We start from the raw sequence: 21,806 nt of genomic DNA on the forward strand, positions 1-21,806 counted from the left end.
TGCTGGTCCCCCCAGCCCCACCCCCACCAGGCCCTCAGCTTCCAGATCCTTGGAAACCCCTCACGTGAAACAAAGTTTTAAAAGTGGCTGATTGACGCCCTTCCTTGTTTCCAACAGACTCCTTTCTGCAGTGCCTTCCCTGTTGTGTGGCCAACACTCTCTCTTGGGGCAGCCAGTTGGGGGATTCCTGTGGCTGCAGGACCCTCGCGTGCTCTCCTGTGGCTCAGGTTCTAACTCCGTCCCCTATATGAAGGTGGGCTGGCTCATTCCGTAGAGCCTGTCGGTGTGCACACACAGCTTCTGGGGTCAGACACAAGTGGGTTCCAATCCCAGTCCTGGCTTGGTGGTGTGGGCAAGGCATCTAGCCTCCCGGGGTCTCGAGTTCTTGTTTCTAAATGAAGTTATCCCCAGTTTACCTCGCGGGTAAGGATCAAAGGAGTGGATGTAAAAGCTCCCTGTAAACTCTCAGCGGCTCCTCCAGCACACGGGGGGGGGATAGCGTGAGCCCGTGCTACTGTGCACTGTGTCAGAAACTGCCCCAAGGTGACGCTGGCCTTACAGTCGATCTTCCCAACAACCTACAAAATGCTCCCATTTCAGTTGTTTCAACAGAGTCTGGGAGAAGTTAAATCATTTGCCTGAGGTGGCTCACCTGACCAGTCTTCAGAGCTCCTTGGGCAGCTGATCAAAGTCCATCTCTAGTGCATGGACGGATTCATTTTAAATCGGGGTTATGGGCTCACCTGTGTTCCCCCAAAATTCATGTTGAAGCCCTAGCCCCCAGAATGTGACTAATCTGGAGACAGGGCCTTAGATTCAAATGAGGCCATTAGGGTGACCCTAATCCAATCCCACTGGAGTTATAAGAGATGAGGACACACGGAGAGACCACAGGGATGCATGTGGGTAGAGCAAAAAGACCATGCGAGGACCCACAGTGAGAAGGTAGCCGTTTGCAGGCCAAAGAGAGAGGTCTTGGAAGAAACTAAATACCTTGATCTTGGGCTTCTAGCTCCACAACCACGAGAAATAAATTTCTATCGTGTAAGCCACCCAATCCGTGGTACTTGGGTACGGCAGCTGTCGCACACACTATAGCTGGTGTTTGGATCTCATGCATGGTGCTGGTGGGTCTGTCCCACTCTGACGTCAGTCAGAGAGCTCAGTGGCAAGGACCCCCCCCCCCATTCAGATGTCTGTCGCCCCACACCCTCCACATCCCAGACAGGGCCGTTCTCTGGAGCTTCTCCAAAGATGCTCAGGCCAGAAGGCACTTCCTTCCTCTGGTGGACCAGATGTGGCCCCCAGATGGTCTTCTGGGGTTTTACATTGTATTTGCATGCCTCTAGGCTGGAAGACTTTTTCCAAGCTTTTTGACAGGGATGTACAGTAAGGCCTTTACAGCATTACGCAGCAAGTACATGGGATTCCCAGTTGAAGCAAGTGCCTCACCAACTACAACTTGCCTAAGAATGACAAATGTTTTCTTTCCATTCCGTTAAACAAACAAGCAAACAACTTGCTGAGAGTCGCTAAATTGATTTCACAGCACATGGATGGGTCTTAACCCTTAGGTTGAAAAAATCTGCCCTGGACAGGCCTGGGCTTCCCAGTTTGGCGAAAGTCCCGCTGTCTTGGCCACTTGCAACGCTCAGGGCCTGCCCTCATTCGCTTTGCCTGCCCTGGTTAGAAGCAAGACACGGAGGCACCAGCTAGAGGTGCCCAAGTGGCGGCTCTCAGGCAGCAGGCACGCGGTTCCTGCAGGCATCCGACCTGGGCCCAGCCGACGCCCACGATGGGCGGCTATTGCCAGCTCCACGTCTAAGTCACCCTGAGGACCCTCCTTAAGGGCCAGGGGACCACACGCCTCTCTGGATCCTTAACGCCTCCCAGTCGATGATCTCTGTGCTCCAGGCCAAGCCCCGGGCTTCCAGAATGGCTGTGTTGATGGTGGATAACAAGAACAATGGCAGCAGCTACCGCAGACCTTCTCTGGAGGTTAACGCGAGCAACCCTTCTTACAGATGAGGCAGCTGAGGCTCAGAAAGGAGCCTGTTCCAAGTTGTACTACAGAGCTCAGATCAACCGCGGTGCTCTACTTCCTCCAGTGGAGGCCCTCTGGAGACCGCCCCTTTTCCCAGGAGCGCTCCCCTCTCCCTCAGGAACTGCGCACATTTCCCCCCGCCCAGGGCCCCTCACCTGCAGGACTTTGCCCTGGGGACTCTCAGGAAACAGCAGCACCTGGTTATACAGTGGGTCCAGCGACTTGCGAGCGACTTTGGTCTTCTTCTTGGCAATGCAGACGCCGTTCTCCAGCAGGTAGGCCTTGATGTAGGCCGCTGAGGACAGAGGCCAGCAGGGTGACTTCCAATTGAGCCCTCAAATGGTGGGCACATGGCACAGCAGAGCAAGGCTGCCCACCCCCTGCTGAGGGTCAGACTGCCCCCCTCTGGAGTTTTGGGGGGGCAGCCGCAGGGGTGGTAGATACAGATGATGGGGTGTAGCCAGCATTGGGTGGGAACTACTCCACCCCCTGGGGGGGGGGGCCTGCCTGCCTCCTCCCTGCCTTTGCTCACTCTGCTCTTACCTCTTTCCTCTCTCAGTCCCTGATTTGCTCACCCCTTCCCCGGCTTCCACAGTCACCACGGACACATTCGGTCAGCCTGGGTGTGCCAGGCACCCACGTATGGGGGTATAGCCATACACAGGAAAGCTTCTGTCCTCCAGAAGCTCAAACCAGTGGGGAAGACCAATAAAGTCAACTGACAATCTCAAGAGCGTCCCCAGAACAAACCCTAAACCACTAGTCCCATGTGAGTCACTAGAGTTGGGACAAAGGGGTCCCCCCGTAGTTGGGCCCAATTTTCTCTCTTCTAGACCCAGATACCCTTCAGGACCTCATCTCATCGACGTCCACCCTTGCCTTGCAGAAGGAAGAGCAGTCCCCACACCTGGCAGTGTCTTGGAGCCTGGCTTGGCTGTCAGTCCCCGAGCCTGGATGATGTCCACTTCAAGCTGGCCATTCCGCTCCTGCAAGCCGATCTCCACATCCCCTGCAAGAGACCCCAAGCAAAGGGACCGGGAAGTGGCTCATAAGCTCACCCAAGGACTCAGCCCCTCCTCTCTACTTAGAGATGAAACCCCCTTCCCCTTCTCCCAGCCCAACACAAGACCAGAAATAATTCCAACACGAGTGCCCGGGCTCTGCTGAGGGCTTGGCGGGCGCAGACAGGGCTCTAAGCTGGGTGCTCAGTGGATGCAGCCAAGGTAGAGGGGGCGAGGAGAAAGACACAGGGCCTGCGGTGCCCCGCCCCCGGAACAGGTCTTGGGGCACTCACCCATCGGCGTGGTGGCCAGGGTCTGGCGGCCCACAAACTGCGCTGGCCCCATGCTGCCGAGGAAGTCGCTGAACTGCGCATCTGACGCCAGGCAAACTCCCCCATAGTTAAGGCTGCAAGAAAGAAAGAGGAGACAAAACCAAATGTTCCCCGGCGCTGACTGAGGACTCTGATGACTCAGGCAGTCACCTCCAGAGCTCCCCTCAGTCCCCGGGGATTCTGTCCACACCCATTACCCGGCCTCAGGCAGACCTCTGTCCTGTCTCTCCCTCCTTCCTTCTTTGTTCATGGCCCTAACATCTCCACTTCGACTCCAAAATTCTAGGGCTTAGCTTTTGTGTCCTGTACCATCCCCTCGCCTCTCCTCACCAAGCCTCAGGTTCCACCTCTGTGAAATGGGTCTGATGGTACCTGCCTCTTGGGGTGGTGGTAAGAAGCATGAGAGGTGATGCTTGTCAGTGCGTGGTTCCCATGGCTTAGTGCCGTGACACTGGTTGTGTGGTCCAGAGACCAGCAGCATCGCCCAGGAGCTAATTAGGAATAAAACTGCACCGCACTCCACCCCTACCTGCTGAATCAGAGTCTGCCTTTTAACAAGAGCCCCCGCAGACTTGTTTGCACCTGACCGTTTGAGATGCATAGGACCAGTGGCTCGACCTCAGAGGCCTGCATTTGTTGCTGCTACAGGGCTGCCCAAAGGCCACTGCCCTTTCTGTTGGGAATGAGACCTCAAATCTGCTTTGAAGAGCCCCCTCCCCAAGGCACTGATTCCCCTGGAGCAGAGCACAGCAGGCTCCAGGGTCTGGGTATGAGCGCAGTCTGGCCGATCAGCACATTCCTCCCCTTGGCCAGTGCTGGCTCAGAGATCTGAGCGTGGCCCAATTTAGCCCACAGAAATCTGGTTAGAAGCTTTGTGTGAACTTCAGGGAGTGAGAAGCTCTCTTTTCCCACCAGACTTGAACCTCAGACAGAAGACTGGAGCCATCTCGCTTCCATCCGGAAGCCATCAGACAGGTGGCCTTGCGTGAGATCCTGGATCAAGTTCTACCTGAAGCAAGATACATCTTTTTTGGTTCCATAAGTCAGTAACAACTATTATTATTACAAATTATTATTATTTTGCTTCAGCCAATTTTGAGTTAGTTTTTCTCTCTCATCTCTGAAATGGGAATAAGAATGTTCACATTTCCTAGGTCTGTTGTATTAAATGAGATGAGTACTGTTATCTTTAGGAGCAAAGCACCGGCAGCCCACTTCCTCATGTGGCCCTCGCTCCAATCCCAGGAGGTTGGTTCTTCATATTTATCACCACTGTTCAGATGAGGAGGCCCAGGTCCTGCTCTGCCTAAAGCCACAGAGTTCCCAGGGCAGTCAGCACTTGAATACAACACTCCCAATGCCAATCCCTGGTGACTTTTCACCTGGGCAGGTCCCAAGAACACTAGCGGACTTTTAACAAGTGCCTACTATGTGCCAGGTTGCCCGGCAGCAGCCAGGGAGGTCTCTGAGCAGGAGGAGGAAACCGCTTTGGGGCCTCGAGGGCACAGTATGCTTGGTTCGCTGCCGGACCAGAGCATCCCCCGCCGACCAAAGCCCCCCTCCTCCTCGGAAACCTGCTAGGATCTCAGCCTTGAAGGAGCAGGAAGAGCTTCCAAGGAAGGTGGGGTGTGGGGATCCACTCCACACGTGTGTCCCCTCCTGCTTTGAACCACTGGTCTGCCTTTCCCAAGGGACAAGACCCTGTACACAAGAACCGACCATTTTGCTGGGGAAATGTGTTGCTCCTGAAGAAATTACTAAAGAGGACAATATAACAAGACACACGCAGTCCCTGGCCCACCTACTTCAGGTTGGGTACCTCAGTCCTAAGGGCTTACAACGTGCCAGCGCCCTCGGGGCTCCAGGGCTTCTTCAAGTCCTATCCTCATGAGCCATACCCTCTGGTGTGACTCCTGCAGTGCTTCTAAGGAAACGGGCATGATTTTATTTAGCTAACATCAAGGACACTGGGGTTCAGCGGGGGAAAGCCACTTGCCTATGGTCACACAGTGATAGGGTGGAGAGGCAGGATTTGAACCTAGGTCTGCCTGTGGAAGACACCTTTCAGGCGGCTGCCATGGCATACAATACCCTCCCCTTGTCCAGGACTGGTCCCACTATGCAGGTGGGCTCCTGGAAGTCCGGGATGCTTTTCTGAGTGTGGGGAATGCTCTGCTCATCTCTTCCTCCTGGAGAGACAGCTTAATCTGTCTCCTAGCCTTGTAAGCAAGTGTGGCCAATGTGAGCTGAAGGGATACAGGCCCCTTCCAGGCCTAACCCCCATGCCATCCGTTTTTTGCCAGCCTCAGCCAATGATAGTAATACCAAAGCCTAGAAATGCCTGGGGCACTTACCTGGGCCACCGTGTGCTTGCCACAGACATCTCCCCTCTTCAAACCAATGTCAGGACTGGACCAACCCTTGTGGTTCTTACTATGATTGTAAGATGCCCCTCAGCAACAATCATCAGGAAACTTTAAAGAAATAAAGGCTTATTACCTACAAGACCTGGGAAACTGCCCAGTACACCTGGGCCTACACAGCGAGGTCATGGGAAGGGGGGCACGAGAGAGAGCACAGACCAGGGGTTCTGCTTTTATTGGGGTCAAGGGTGGGGGCCTAGGCGTTCAGGGCTCACTCTTTATTGGTGAATTTAAAACATAAGAGCAGAAATTTAAAGCACGGGAAGAGAAAAGACAAGTGGCCCAAAAGGTCAGCTATCGAAAATCAATCAAGATCTCTAAAACAAAAGAGCCTCAACTGTGGAGGAGGTGGCCCGGCTCTGTGTGGCTGACAAATTTGTTTGCCTCTTTGAAATGAATGCCTCAAGCAATCAAAGTTGAAGTCAGGCACTGGCATTACAGAAAAAGAAAAAAAAAAAAAAACCTGCCAGGGCTCACAAGACACCATCTCATACCCACTGAAATGGCTACTATCAAAAACAAAATAAAATTAAGAAAACAAAATAACAAGTGTTGGCAAGGATGTGGAGAAATTGGAATCCTTTGCACTGTTGGTGGGAATGTAAAATGGTACAGCCGCTATGTAAAACAGGATGGCAGTTCCTCAAAAAATTAAAAATAGAATTACCATATGATCCAGCAATTCCACTTCTGGGAGTATGCCAAGGAAATTGAAGGCAGGGTGTCTGAGACACATTTGTACACCCATGTTCACAGAAGCGTCATTTGCAATAGCCAGGAGGTGGAGACAACCCCAAGTGCCCACCAGTGGATGAACAGTCTATACATAAAATGGAATATTATTCAGCCTGCACAAGGAAAAGAGATTGTGACACATTTTACAAACGGGGATGAGTCTTGAAGATGTCACGCTAAACAAAATAAGCCAGTCACAAAAGGATAAATACCAGGTGATTCCACTGACATGAGGTATTCGAGCAGTCAAATTCAGAGACAAGGATGGTTGCCTGGGGCCCGGGGGTGGGGGCGGGAACGAAGAGTTCATGTTTTATGGGGACAGAGTTCACTTTAACAAGATGAAGAGTTCTGGAGGTGGATGGTGGTGTTGGTTGCACAATGGGACTGTACTTAATGCCACCCAACCGACACACTTAAAAATTGTTATGACGGGGGCGCCCGGGGGGCTCGGCCGGTGAAGCACCTGACTCTTGATTTCAGCTCAGGTCATGATTTCAGGGCCGTGAGCCCCACACTGGGTGTACAGCCTGCTCAAGATCCTCTCCCTCTGCCCCTCCCCAACCCCAGTTCCTCTCTTTAAAAAAAAAAAAAAAAAAAAAAAATTGTATGGAACGATGAGTCACAGGGAGCACAATCAGTGCTACTGTAAGAGGCTGTATGGGGACAGATGGTACCGACGCTGCGGTGAGCACAGCATAAGGTACAGAGTTGTCCCAGCCTGTGCTGTACACCTGAAACCAGTGTAACACTGTGTCAACTCTACTTCAGTTAAAAAACCGGTTACGATGGTGAGCGGGTATCCTGTGTATTTTACCACAATTAGGGGGGAAAAAAAAAAACACTTCACATATGATCTTCTCTTCCCCCATCAGGGACCCTAATGATGGTGAAGCCACAAGAAAAAGGGAGCCTGGGCCCAACGACCAGAAACACCTGCCCTGAAACTGGCATAAACAAGAAACGAATGTTTTCATTCAGTCATTGATTAAAGAGGCCAGTTATGGCTACTGGCTTTACTTAAATACAGTGCCCCTGTCCCCTGGCCAGAGCTGATGGCTCCATGGCTTAGACACCTGACCCAAGCTCAGTCAAACAAAAATTCTCTCTGGGAAACAAAAAAAGAGAATCCCAGAGATCGAAAGTCATGAGGATTGAGCCCTGTGCGTGCGCCTCACCAAGAGCCCCGAACTAGCCCCCCAGTCCTGGGTGCTCAAGTTCCTCCCGCACCCATGTGAGGTGCCTGAGCGGCGTCCAGTAAATTTGGTTTCTACTTAAGTTATTGGCAGGCTTGATGGCAGAGTGATAATTTGACACTGTAGCCTGAGTGCTTTTCCTTCTCATGATCTCCTACCATCCCTGCCACCCTCTTCCACTGCCTCAGACTACTGCCTGAGACAAGTAATAACCCAGTAAGAAGGCAGTGAACAAGCCGGTCAGATTCTTGGCCTTTGAGCTGCAAATCCAAGAAGAAACAGACTTAGAGGGATATGTGCAAAAACCAGGCTGTCCTGTCCCCAAATAAACCAACGATGACTCCTCAGCCTGAGGTTGCAGTGGAAGTCAGGGAGGAGGGGAGAGCAGGGATGCTGGAGGGTCCTCGCGGAAGGTCTGGGGCCCTGGACGGGGTTGGTGGTGCTGAGACCCGAGGGGAACCCCCACACAGGCCTGGGGAACCTGAAAACAGAGGGGACTTGTGCCCATCCTTCCTATTGGGTGGAGCTAAGGAAAGGGCATGATGCTTTGCAGAAATGGCTGCCTGGTGTCTTGTCAAGTGACCCTGTGTCTCTGAGGCTCTCTGTGTCCCTCCAAGCCCCAGAGAAGCATATGTTCCTGCCGCACCCGAGAGAGGGCCAAACCAAGACAGGCAGAGGAGTACTGAATCCAAGCAGTCCGGCTTCTGAATCTATTATCTCAGCAATTATGCAACAGTCTCATAGAGAAAGTATGGGGAAAATAACTTAAATATCTAGGGATAGAAATGTGTATTCTCGCAAAAATCCTTAATTAACAGCACCAAGGCTAAGACCTAGACTCTCTCACGACTGGTGACATGGGCCTTCCTCCTTGGTCCTGTCTCTCTTCCACCCCATGCTCCTGGCCATCTGTGGGGTCCAGGCTCCACTTTGTAAGGAGAGCCTGGGCTCCAAAAGCCCAAGAAACGGTGGTGCCTCTTGGGCTCCAAGTCACTGAAGGGTCTAGCCTCCCAGGCAGAGCGAGGCTTCTGCAGCCTGAAATTGAAAGTTCCCTCCAACATCATCATTGTCTGCGCCTCAGTTCCTGGTGGGATTGTGAGCAGACAATGGGGAACTGGCAGGCCTGGTAATTAGCAGTAATTGTTTATAATATCTGGGCGGCTGCCTGATTTCCCATCCCAGGGTGCCTCGCCGGCTGCCAAGGAACCAGGCAGACGCCCCAGAAACCCTGAACGGGTTATCACATCCTCCATGGGGCTGGAGGAAGGAAGAAAGTGGTGGCAGACTCCTGCTGGCCTGAGGACCGACGGTACCAGAGATCTCACTCCACCTCGGGGTCTTCCCGGGAGTAGCACAAAAGGCAAAGGACACAAAGTCCGAGCTGGTTCTAGTCACTGGTCACCTGCTTGCTGTGTGATCTCTGGCAAGCTGCTGGTGTCTCTGCACTTAAATCTTTTCATTTGCACACTAGACCACGCCTACCTCCCTCTTGGACAGCGTGTAGCCATTCGTTCCGTGGGTGCCTGTGCTGTACCAGATTTAAAGGTTTCAAAAATCTCTGCTCATAGGGTCCATTCGCAAAGGGGTGGGAAAGAGCCTGCTGAATTAAATACCGTGCACATACTACTACTTAGACCATGCCCTGTATATGCAGGAGGAACTCAATAAATGTTCACTGCCAAACCCTTCTGCTGGCCCCAAACTGGGAAAATACAGTGGCTGAGACTGGACTTTGGCCTAAGACAGACCTTGGATTCCAGTGCTGTGCAACCTGGGGTAAGTTTTGTAACCTCTCTGAGCTGCTGTTTCCTCATGGATGAAATGGGGATAAACTGTAATCACCTTACTGAGTTGCTGGGGAGAGTCAGTGAGATCGCGCGGGCAGGGTGCTCGGCACGGGACCCAGCAGACATTATATGCTGGAGGAATAGATGCTGACCCGTGCTGTCTGGCCTGGGAGAGCCTCTTCTCTCTCTCCATGGTACTTTCATGGCACTTCTGACTCCAGGTCTGTTTGGAAATGCAGCATCTGGATGCCTGAGACCAAGCCCAGGCCATTTGGGTTTGGGGGGGCCTGGGGAGGATGGGGGACGATGGGGAGAGGGCTGCAGCAAGTGGTTCCTCTTGAGGACACACGCCAGCCACACAGGTAGAGGCACAGGCCTGAAACAGGATTACAACCTGTGGGCCACTAGCCTTGTATTTTGTGTTAATAGTGAAATAAGATTTCCTGCATTTCAAATCTCGTTAGTTTTGTTTGTGGAGCTGAAACCCATTTGTCTTTTATTATTAACCTTTGAGCTCCATTTGGCCCCTGGATTTTCTGTGCTCTCGACAGTTAAAGAAGTAACTGGGTTACTTAGGGGTTGACTCTTCTCTTTTCCGGATGGATCACCTGTCTCAATTGCATCCGAAATTAAAAGGCTGTACAGCCCTCATGGTGATTATAGGTTATGTGGCTCTGAAAGGTTTTAGTAGTTTATGGGTTCTCTGTTCTTCCATTCACTGTCTGCCCCCATGTTTCCTCCCATCCATCTGCCCTCCCACAGACCTACGGAGCCTCCACTACACTATAGTTTGCTATCATGCAAAACAGACATTCCTAAAAATCGCTCTGCAGGGCAAAATCCTTCCAGAAGAAATCCCAGACCTTCCGAGGAAACCAGGGTTAGGGGCACAACACCCAAACACTATGTCAGTATCACATATACACAGACACACACACAGGAAAGACGGGAACATAGTAAAAACGGTAGCACAGTCTTTATACACATTAAACGGTTAAGAAATGCATACAGACTACAATAAATACGGTGCTTTACGTAGGCGACGACCTGAAGTTTGCTTGTGGAAAATGTGTGTCGGAAGGACTGCGGCCCAGGAGTTGCTGCAAAGTGGAGGAGGAGGGCTGTCTGGACGGGATAGGAAGTTGCAAGGCCCGGTGTGGACGGGACACAGGGCAGGAGCTGAGGGAGCAGGGGGTGGCTGGAGGGGTGTCTGGTTTACTCTCATGTGGGTGCAGTTTTCTGCATTCCCCTCGTGCTTCTCATAGATGAAACACACCTGAGCAAAGGCGAAATCTGTATTGTGCTCAAGCTATTCCCTAATACTTCAACTGTGTTGGAACAAATTCACGTTTTCAAAACAAGCGGTGTCGCAGAATTGACTGTATGCCAGGAGACACAGAACCCACAAGCCCGACTCCCGCTTCTCAAGCATCCAGATGTTTCCAAACCTGCCCCCAAGCACATGAGTGTGGCTCACGGGCATGATGCTGGGGATCTAATTTACTTTTTTATCCACCCAGTAAATAACAGAAGGGGAAACCAAGGCACAGAAATGTTACATAACCCCAAGATCTCTCTGCTAGAAACTGGCAGTCTGGCTCCAGAGAGCACCTACTTAACCCCTCTGCTCTGCTGTGTCTACGCGCCCCGGGGGGACCTTCCCCTTGCCCAGAGCAGCACGGGGCGGGGGGGGGGGGGGGGGGGGGCGGCGGGGGCGGGGGGTGTTACTGTCCGGGCTCCAGGCGGGGCCAGGCAGGCCTGGATTTGAATCCTGACCACCCCCCACCCCCCCATCCCCCAGCTTGGAACTGTGGAGGTATAGAAATGTGTATTCTCGCAAAAATCCTTAATTAACAGCACCTCTTAGAATCTGGGTTTCCGTGTGGGTGGGGCAAGAACAAACAGGATACCCCGCCGTGCCGTTGTTAGCACTAAATGAGATGAACTCCTGAGAACTCAGTCTGGCACAGTCAAATGTACCATAAACACGAGTGCTTACAAAACGGACCCCCACCTCCCCCCAGCGTCTCCTAGACCAGAGCCACATGCAGTCGCAGGCTGTCCTTCAGGTATGGACCATTACAGAGCAGAGGTGGGTAAGAGAAAGGGGGTCCCAGCCACCCACCAGGCCTCCGGGGCCTTTGGTGATTAGGGAAACAGCCTTGGCAAAAACGTGACCCCGAGCCCAGGTGCAGTGGACACGCACCAGCTCCCACACCCTGCTTTCCAGGGCTGTGGGCACAGTGACCCAGACGCCCAGGGAACTGGATGTTGGTGACCCAGACACCTCAGGATGAGGGACAGAAGGAAGGAGCAGAAGGGGCTGTGGGAGCTGGCTACAAGAGCTTCCGGCACCCAGAGAGGATGCTGGGGCCCTGATTCTGCGTGATGGAGGCTGAGGAAGGGCGGGAAGGAGTGGATGTGGGGGTGCTTCTGCTCATAGCACCTACCCATTATCCACCAAAATTTGCAAAATACCACCTGTAGGCCAGGTCCTAGGCTGGGCAGGCACTGAACTTGGTGCCTAGTGGGACAGACAGACACGCCCATGACCATCACGACCGAGGGGAGGGTGCTGTGGAGGGCAGAACAGGCCGCGGAAGCCGCTGATGCAGCCAGAGGATTCGCAGCCCTTACCGTTCCCCCTCGTCTGCCCACACCGGGGCAGACATTGCTAATCAACCTCCACACCCCTGCCAAGGTTGGACGAGGCTCCAGAATCCTTCTCCACACAGCAGCCCAGGGAGCTACTATCAATTAACTGGAGTTGGCACAGGAGATGAAGCCTACGTGCCAGTTCTGAGCTGAGATCTGGAAGAGGAATGAGTCAGAGGGTGGAGAGGGAGGAGAGGTGGGAAGGGCAGTGCCAGGTAGAGGCAGCGAAGACCTGCAGGGGAGATGGAGGGGAGCGTGAGAGGCTCAGGGCGCTGGAGCTGGGGGCACATGGCTGGGGCCTGGGGCAGGTTGGCAGGGGTCAGCAGAAGTGCGTGCTGAGTGACAGACTGGAGTTTCGACCAAAAGGGAGGCTTGTGTGCATCCAGGCAAGAGTGAGGAGTGGCTCGGCTCTGCCAAACCCACAGCTGTTTCCTTCCATGCTTAACACAGAGAACTCCAATTTTCAACCAGGCAGAAAGGGGCTCAGGGAAGGAAGGCCCTTCCCCAGCCCTAGGGGACACACCAGGACCGGTCCCACCTGCTGAGATCTAGGGAGGGAAAAGCTGAAGGGACTCACCTAGCCACCACACCATGCTGGAAGCGTCCACCTACCGAAATCTTGATGGACGCAAACATTAAATGAGGGAAAGAATCAAGTGTAAAGGTGAAGGGCAGATTCCAAGGCCCAGATTTGAAGCCTGGCATTTGAAGTTAGTGACCTTGGGCAAGTTAATTAACCTCTTTTGGCTTCTGTGTCCTCGTCTGTAAAATGGGGACATTCACAGGCTCAGCGTCATCGGGTTGCTGTGAGGATTAAATGGGCCAATATATATAAAAGCGCTTTGCACGGTGCCTGCCCGTAGCAAGTGCTCTATAAGGCTTAGCTCTAGAACATTATTCCCACTGGGCCAGGGCCTCTCAACCTCCATGTGCACACGGACCACCCAGAGAGCTTGTAAAGCTTCAGATTCGGATGCAGTAGGTCTGGGGTGGAGCCATTGCCATTTCTAACAAGCCCCCAGGAGATGCCAACACTGCATTTCTAACAAGCCCCCAGGGGATGCCGACACTGCATTTCTAACCAGCCCGCAGGGGATGCCGCCGCTGCTGGACTGGGGGCCACACTTGGAACAGCAAGGGCTGATGTCACTGTCAGCTAATATGAGGCAGTCTGGAGCCCACGGATCTTCGCTGACAGAATGGCCCCCCCATACGCATCCCTTCCCCAGCCCAGAGACCTGGTGAGGATGCAGTATTTCCAAAGTTCTCTATGCCTGTCCTTGGCAGCTCTCACCTCACTATGAGCTGCTCAGTCAGTGCAAGTCTGGGGCTCCCAGGTGCCCCACCCAATTGTCTAGCACACTGTAGGTACTCGATCATGTTTGCTGAAAGAAAAACCCCTGTGCCCAGTTGCAGGAATACACACGCCAGTGATCCAGGGCACGGGCAGACAGATCCAACAGTGCCAGGGGCTGCGGGCTCGTGGGGACTGCATGCTGGCTCCTCGTAAGCCTCAGCTGGGCTGGCAGGAGCCCAAGGGGGGGACAGTCACACCCCCTCCTATTTCAGAGCCTGGCATCTGGGTCCTACCAGTGCCCAAAATACCTCTAGAACAAGGAGAGGGCCGACCACAGCTCCACGTCCCCCCAGTCCTTTCTATGCCCCTCCCTTGCCCAGGTGTTACGTGGAGTGGAGGAACCTGGCTGGGCTCCATCCATACTCCAGACCCTCTCCGAAGGGCAAGGCTCTCCCCTCTGCTGGAACCAGCACCCTCCAACCCGCTGGGCTCAAGATATGCACCCCAAACCTTTTGACAATCACAAATGTCACAGCCAACATCAATCCCGTGCTTGCTCTGTGCTAAGTACTTTACAGACACAATTGCATCGGGCGTGGCTCCCTGTTGTCCAGTAAGATGCAACTGGCCACAAGGAGCAAAATACCCAACTAACAGGGGCTGAATCAACAACAAACAACAATAATCAAAGCCAGTAATAACAGAATAACAGGGCATGCTACGTGCCAGCCACAGTCCTAAGCGCTCGTACATATATTCCATACAACAACTCTAAGAGGAGTCTCGGTGTGCTATTATTGTCCCCTTTCCATAGATGAGGAAACTGGGCTTACAGAGGTAAAGTAACTTCCCCAAAGTCACACAGCTACTAAGAAGCAGAAATGAGGCACACACCAGGCCTGTCTGACTCCAGGGTCCTGCCTGGAATCTAACTCAGACTCTCTGGTCCCTTAAAGCACATTACAACAAATGACAAGAGCCACCTCCCAAGCACCTGTCATGTGCAGGCATCAGCTCATTTCTCCTTCACAACACCCTCCTGTGCTGCTCTCCCTGGACAAGTCACGTGGCATCTCTGAGCCTTCTGTAAAATGGGGCTCTGGGTTTGACTCCCCGCTCTTGCTCCCTGCACCACGCTGCCCTCCCCCTGAGCTGCCTGCGAGACCAACAGACAAGATGTTGGCCAGCCTCCTGGAGCTTAAGAGATGTGCCCAAGGCCATCTGGGGGTCAGTGGCAGAGCCAGGACTAGGTCCCAAACCTCCTGACCCTCTGGAACTCAGCAGAGACCCACTGCTACCCTGATGCCTACAATATCTTCCTCCAAGTGTTGCTGCCTTGCCAAGTTTCTCAGGCTAAAGAAAACAGTTGTTCCCTTCCTCCTCCTCCTCTTCCTCTGCCTTCCGCCTGTCCCCCTCCCCTTCTCGCCCTCCGGAAAGCCTCCCGAGGAGGTGGGTGGGACAGCAGCATCTGCCAAGGCAAGGCCATTCACAGAGGCCGGAGATGCCCAGTTTAGGAGGGGCTGGGGGTGGGAGGGCTTCCAGCCAGCAGGAACCCCCAGCTGGGAGGCAGTGCCAGAAACGGGAGAAGAGCAGAAGGTGGCGGCCAAGCCCCAGCCGTGCCCCGGTGTCTGCCCCCGGACAAGCCACTTAGCCAGTGCTGCCCAACGGAACTGTCTGCGAGGGCAGAGATGCTCTATACCTGCCCTGTCCCAAAGAGTTGTCACTGGACACTTGGAATATGGCCAGTGCGATGGAAAAACAGAATATTTCATTTTATTCCATTTAAATTAATTTAAATAGCCACGTGCCTAGCATCCACTGTACTGGACAGCACCGCTTTAACCTCCCCAAGCCCCAGTGTCCTCATGAGGGTGACGAGAACCCCCATACCCCTGGCTGAGGATGGCCAAGACAAGGGAGCGATGCGTTGCCACGGAAGGAGCCCCCACTGGGAGTCAGGACTCCTAAGTTCCAGACCCATTAACGTGCTCTGTGATCCAGGACAAGCTCCCCAACCTCTCTGAGTGCCCTGGTCATCTGTACGGTAAGAATGTCACTTGGGAGCAAAGTTTCTTTGCTAGGGATCCATGGATGGGCTCCAGGGGAGTCTGGGAACGTGCTCTAATTATGAAAAGAGTATGTTTGTATGACTGTGTGTGTACGTGTGTGAGAACGTGTGGGACTGTGTGTGTGTTAGGGTGTATGTGCCCATATTTCTCAGGGGAAAGCAGGCCCAAAACTTGCCCAAAATTCTCAAAGAGGTCCATAATTGCTACAAAGATGAGATCCCCCCAGTCTGGAGTAGTCTTCTCTCGGGGAACCTTTAAAAAATGGAGTTCCGAGCTCCACTCCCAGAGACTCTGACTCGGGGCACAGGGCCTACAATCTGGAGCGGGAACAAGAACCCAGTGGTGCTGGCGTACAGTCAGGGGGGAGAGAATGCTGGTGAGGAGGCGGTCAGACCTCATATTTTATGCTTTGACATGTGTGAAACTCCTTATCAAACTCCTTATTGATTATGTATTTTTAAAAACCAATCATGATTTAAGAAACTAAGAAAGTAAAGGGGAAAGAGTAACATCCTGATAAAACCCATCGCGTCCCCGTTCTTTATGTGCCAACACTGCCCTCTGCTCTCTGTAAACAGAAACCCACCGGATCCTCACAACACCCCTCTGAGGCTGCCCCTATTACCCGGTTTTACAGATGGGAAAACTGAGGCTCAGAGAAGGGATGGGCCCAAGATGGTGCAGCCCGTGGGCCGTCAGGCACCGGAGTCTGCCCCACACTGCTCTGCGTCACCCTTGGAGCTTGCTTGCCCTACCACCCCCCTTCGGCACGAGCCGCAGCGCTGAGCCAGTGCCCTGCCCGGCCTGAGGCTGGGCCCGGCCTCCTGGCCAGCGCCGCTCGGCCCCTCCCACCCCACACCACAGGGGCTGCGGGAGCCAGGAGGGCTGGCGGCCGGCCGGGCCCCACACTCACTTGCCCTCCGAGCCGTAGCTATTCATGCTGTCCTCAATGGACTCGTGGCTGGCCTGGCGCAGGGTCCGGCTGGGCATCTCCACTGCCAGGCCGGTCTCCGTGCTCCTCTGGATGGCCCCCTTCAGCCTCCGGCTGTCCCCTTCTGGGCAGAGAGGCCAAGAGAGATGGGGAGAGAGACAGAGGGCGGGAAGGGACAGAGAGACGAGTCATCTGGTTAGTGGTCCAGTGGCTGGTGGCTGCCCAGCGTCGCCCCGCCCCCTCCAGCCCACCAAACTCCTCCTACCACCTGCCTCACTTGTACCCCCTCCCCGGGGCGGCCCTGCCCTTCACACCCACCCACCAAGCAGCATCGCAGGAGTCCTGTTAACGGACGGATTCATTTACAGGTCTCTCCTCCCCGTTGAATTCAACACTCCCCTGCAACTCTCTACGGATCATTTCTCCTCCTCCTCTCCAGTTACTCTTTACTGAGCACCTACTATGTGTCATACTCTGTTGAGTGTTTTGCATGGATCTGGACCAGGTTTTCCCCACCTCAGCAACAACTGGCAGTTTAGACGGGATCCCGGATCCCGCTGAGTTGTCGGGGGCGTCCTGTGCATTGTGGAGGTTCTATCAGTAGCCCTGGCCTCTACCTATTAGATGCTAGTAGTGCCCTCCGGTCCAGTGTGGCAATCAAGAATGTCTCCAGACATTCCAAATATCCCCTGGGGTGGGGGGAGTGAGTCACCCCTGATTGAGGACCACCAATTCGACCAATGGCTCTGAAACCAGACTGCCCACGTTCAAATGTGGATCTCTTTCTCACTGGCTGTGAGACTCTGGGCAAATCACTCAGCCTCTCTGTGCCTCCATTTCCTCAACTGTAAAATGGGAGAACAACAGACTTATAACAAATGGCCCTCTGCCCTTGCTATTCCCTCCCCTCAAACACCCTCTCCTCTGCCAGTAGCTCACTCCTTTGCTTCCACTCTGTGATCAAACGTCATCTTAGCCAAGGCCTTCCTTGACCATTCTCTGGCCCCTACCGCCCCCTGCCCCTCTCTGTCCCATCACCCTGCTCTGGCTTTCTTCCCAACACCAGCCCAGACATGTTTATGGCATTACTGGTTTATTGACCAGCTTCCTCCCCATAGCAGGTGAACTCAGGACACGGTACTTAGCTTTGGTAACTATTGAAGTCCCAGGGCCAAGAAGAGGGTCCAGCCACAGTAGGCGCTCAGTTAATAACTGCTGGATGAACGGATGTCTGCCCTGAGGGTGGTCTTAATCCTCAACCCCCCATGAGGTAGATGAGTCTGTTCTCCCAGACTCAAGGGCATCAAGGACATAAAACACAGAGGCTGAGCCACTTGTCCACGCCCATAGAGCCAGAAAGGGGTGGGGGAATGATGGCACCAGGAATTGACCCCAGGAGGGTCTCTCTGCTCCTTGCTCCACAGCCTGGTGATCAGGGTGAGTTTTACATCTCCTGCCACCCTGCACGGACTGCGGGTGTACTCGAGGTGGGGTAGACCTTTAGGGGGATCTTCCCCACGCCTCTAAGAAGTCTGGGATGAACTCATATACCTCAGGGTCTTCCTCAGTGCTGGCTGGCCAACCCACCGGAGCAAAGCAGTGTCACCCAAATCCCATCATCCTGCTCCCCAAAAGGTAGGGGGCCCTGGGTCTGCGTACCAGGAGGCAGAGCGAGACCAGGACCCTCCCACTGTCCTCCTGGCCTCCCTCCTCCTTCCCTCCCTGACTCTGAAACACACACACACACACACACATTGTGTGTGTGTTTCTCAGCGTGTGTGCCCACGTTTGTCTCCCACATGTACCTGCATTATTCAGGCACACAGATGTTCACACTCAGAAGAACACATGGTCACACAGAAACACGCAGGAATACACGTGCTAAGACACAGAGTGCGCTAATGTGTGTCTGAGCGTTTTTATTTGTGTGTTTCCACGAGTCTCCATATACCTGTCATTCTGTGTTTCAGAGGCTAACTGGGTATGTGCCAGTCATACACACAGACACACATCCATAAGAAGTATATGCCAACCCACTCAAGAAAGCACACAGAGAAAGACACTGCATTTCTGTGTGTGCGTGTGTGTGTCACCTGGGTGTTTCTGAACACGTGCGGGAACACGTGTGTCCCCGTCTCTCCGCCGCCCTTCATCCCACCATTTGTTCTTTCCCTAAGCTGTATCTGCAACCCACCCAACCACTTCTGTGTGCCTCTGTGTGTAGCAGGTGCTAAGACAGAGTAAGATTCAAAACCACGCACATGCTCACTGAGAAGCACAGACTCACAAGCACAGAGAGACGTCCCCCAACTCCCACACACACAGTGCAGACACAGGTCCAGGGACAAACTCCACTCCCCCACACTGGGGATACAAACGCAGAACCTGGCACCCTGCAGGCAGGCTGCAGACACCTGCCTGGGCTTTCTACCTCCCCACAGAACCCTGTTCTAGAGACTCACACTGGTTTGTCCCCACCCACCAGGGTCTGACACATTTCTCCTGGAAGAGGGAGAACCAAAGCATGACGCAATTCAGTCCCCAAGGGGGCTAAGGAGGAGGTTTGGAGAGGTGTGCTTCACATCTGTGTGGCATTCTGCAGCACCAAAGCATTTCACATCCAAATACCCTATATGGGCCTCAGGTGAGGCTGGTGTTGCAATCAGACGGGGCAGGCACAGAGTTCCAGCTCTGCAACCACTGGTGGCCCAACCTTGGGCAAGTCAGGTAGCACCGACCCCATGGAACTGTTGGACATCTGCCACAGAGCCCGGCACATAGTAGGTGCGAAACAGAAGTAGCCACAGTGACTGCAGAGTTAAGACCTCTCAACACTCCCCAAATTTGCTCACACCAACTATCTTGCAAAATTTTCCCCAACATGCCACCTTCCCCACCACAGGAGTCCCCAGTGTGGTGCCCAACCACACCAACAAGGTCCGCCATCTACCCTCAGCCATCCGATCCTCCACTGGCCATCTCTTGCTGACTCAGTCAAGGTCCCCAAAGTGACTGTACCAACGCTTTCACACTCCCTACCCCATCACCCCGTCACCCCAACCAATGACCTTTCCCCCACTTGGCTGAAAAGCTGTGTCTCTTTGACTTGCTCCTTCTCACTCCCAACTTGCACCATCCTCAGACCTTTCAACCCCCCCCCCCCCCCCGCTCTCTCGCAGTAAGAGGGTAACCCTTCTCTTGGCCAAGGCTGATCTGCCACCTGTTCTCCTCATCCCACCTCCTCCCACTCGCACCGGGAACTCCTCCTCCCATTTGTCCTCTCTGGGCCTTGAATCTGCCACCTCTCCATCTTCTGCTTCTTTCCACTCCTCCCGCAAGTCTGCTCAAGGCCTCGCTTCTTCCACCACCGCCTTCAACCAACAAACTCCTCCCGAGCACAGAGACAACCACACGCTGTCGTTTCTCGCAGTCTGGCTTCCACTGCATTCGCACAGCTTCCTAAACCAGTCTCCAACGGCTGCTCGTGACCAAATACAACGGCCTCATCTCAGCCCCCACTCCTGAACGGTGGTGCTTCCAACTCACTCAGTGAACATCTACTGAGTGCCTTCTGGTCTGGTGGGAAGGCTTCATGAGGATGTGAAATGTGCTTCTAAGTGCTGGTCTCCACTGATAAAGCGCAAGCGGATGGAAGACAGAGGGGAGCTTCAGCCTCTGCCTTGGGTCCTTCGGGTCCCAGAGAAAGACCCGGGCATGACCTGCTGTAGCAGACATTGCTGACACTCCACCCACACCTCACAGATCTCCCTTCTTCCCACTCCTGTGAGCCCCACCACCAAACTGGGCTTCTGAAAGCCTCTACCTGCCAACTTTTTGTTTGTTTCTCAGTCTTCCTTTGGCTACTGAGCCCACGTTGCCCCCACACAGAGAGAGGCAGAAGTGCCTGGGGGTTTATGATCCGTGATCCCCTTAATCAAAGCCTAAATGGAACAGGAGAATGAACCCTCAACTCAGGTCCTTTACCTCAGGTCAGAACAACTCTGAGGCATAACATGCGCTCCAGAGGAACCCTATGAGGTGGGGGGGCTGGAGCTGCCCTCAATCCCACATCCCTGCATGCTTCCTGCTTCCCCGGCCTCCTGTGGGGGCACTTCCATCACCTGCACACAAATCTCATCTCAGGGTACTTTTTGGGGGAAATGTGACTTAAGACACCTGCCTTGACCGGCATCCTAAGGAAGTCGAAGTTCAAAAATCTTTGCACAGGTAGATTCCAGCATCATGATGGGAACACCATTCCCTTCATGAATGTGGTGATAAGAAGAGCTGCTGCACAATGAGTGCAGGCATGGGGAAGGGCATGCTCTCCAAAGGGATGGTTAAGGAGAGCAAAGGAGAAGCTACATTGTCCACGGTTCTCACAGTGCCCCATTGGAGAGGCTTGGAGTTTGAGTCCTATAAGCTTTGGGCACCAACTGTAGCTGACTACTGTAATGTACAAATAAATGGGAGTTTGGATGACCCACTTTTGGCCACCCACTCACACTTGCTGCACCCAAAACTTGAAATGAGCAGCTTGAATTCTCTCCGCGGGGTCCTAAGTCCCTCTTCTCCCTATTTGCCCCGGGGGAGGGGGGCACGGAGTGTGAACAGCTGGAGTCCTGCCAGGAAACAGCAACAACAACTTGGGGTACCAACACCATTATGTGATAAACACCATGCCTGATGCTGGAGATAGAAGAGTATGAGAATGGCATGGTCCCTGCCTCCACAGAGCTCACAGTTCAGAGGGGGGAGGTGGACCCTGAACAGATGATCACATTGATTAATCACAAGTGTGGTAAGTGCTTTGAAGACCAAGTACAAAATGTAATGACAGCACCACTGGGGGACCAGTGGGAGGGCAACTAACGTAGGCTATGGATTACTTCATCCTTTGAACAACAGTCATTTCAGATCTCCCTTTTGGCTTCCTTGATAGTAAATTTTATGAATCTCCTCCGGTCCCTCTGACCATTGCCTCCATCCCTATACATGAGGGCCTCACCATTCAGACCTTGGGTTCCCCCTCCCTCTAGACCTCGCCCCCTGGTGATTTCGTTCCCCTCCCACAACCTCAGGACCACCCTATGCAAATGAATCCCACCCCCAACATGGAGTCCTTAACTCTGGCCAGAGCAATACTTCCAACTGCATTCTGAGCATCACTACCTGGATGATGAGCAGAATCCTTGAATGCAACCTGGCCAAAACTAAACCCATCCCTGGTTCTACTTCCCCCAATCAACTCAGCCACTCAGACTCAGAACCCCCTCAGGACCTCTCTGACTTTTCCCCTCTCTCTTCAAACAGCAGGCCTTATAAGGTCTTTGCCT

The 21,806-nt window shown here is 53.5% G+C and overlaps 1 protein-coding gene across 2 annotated transcripts in view; it reads right to left on the reverse strand.

The window, feature by feature from the left end:
* RIMS4 (regulating synaptic membrane exocytosis 4) overlaps window positions 1-21,806 on the reverse strand; it is a 61,967-nt gene that overhangs the window by 4,854 nt on the left and 35,307 nt on the right. Inside the window, exons 2-5 of one of the 2 annotated variants that reach the window (XM_027623957.2) lie at window positions 16,453-16,594; window positions 3,339-3,451; window positions 2,952-3,053; window positions 2,200-2,339 (exon numbers count right to left, since the gene is read on the reverse strand). In XM_027623957.2, coding sequence (XP_027479758.1) covers window positions 2,200-2,339; window positions 2,952-3,053; window positions 3,339-3,451; window positions 16,453-16,594 — 497 coding nt within the window. The remainder of the gene's footprint in view (window positions 1-2,199; window positions 2,340-2,951; window positions 3,054-3,338; window positions 3,452-16,452; window positions 16,595-21,806) is intronic. The other variant, XM_027623958.2, reaches the window with a different exon arrangement.

Source organism: Zalophus californianus, chromosome 8, assembly GCF_009762305.2.
Source record: "Zalophus californianus isolate mZalCal1 chromosome 8, mZalCal1.pri.v2, whole genome shotgun sequence".
NCBI classification, from domain to species: domain Eukaryota; kingdom Metazoa; phylum Chordata; class Mammalia; order Carnivora; family Otariidae; genus Zalophus; species Zalophus californianus.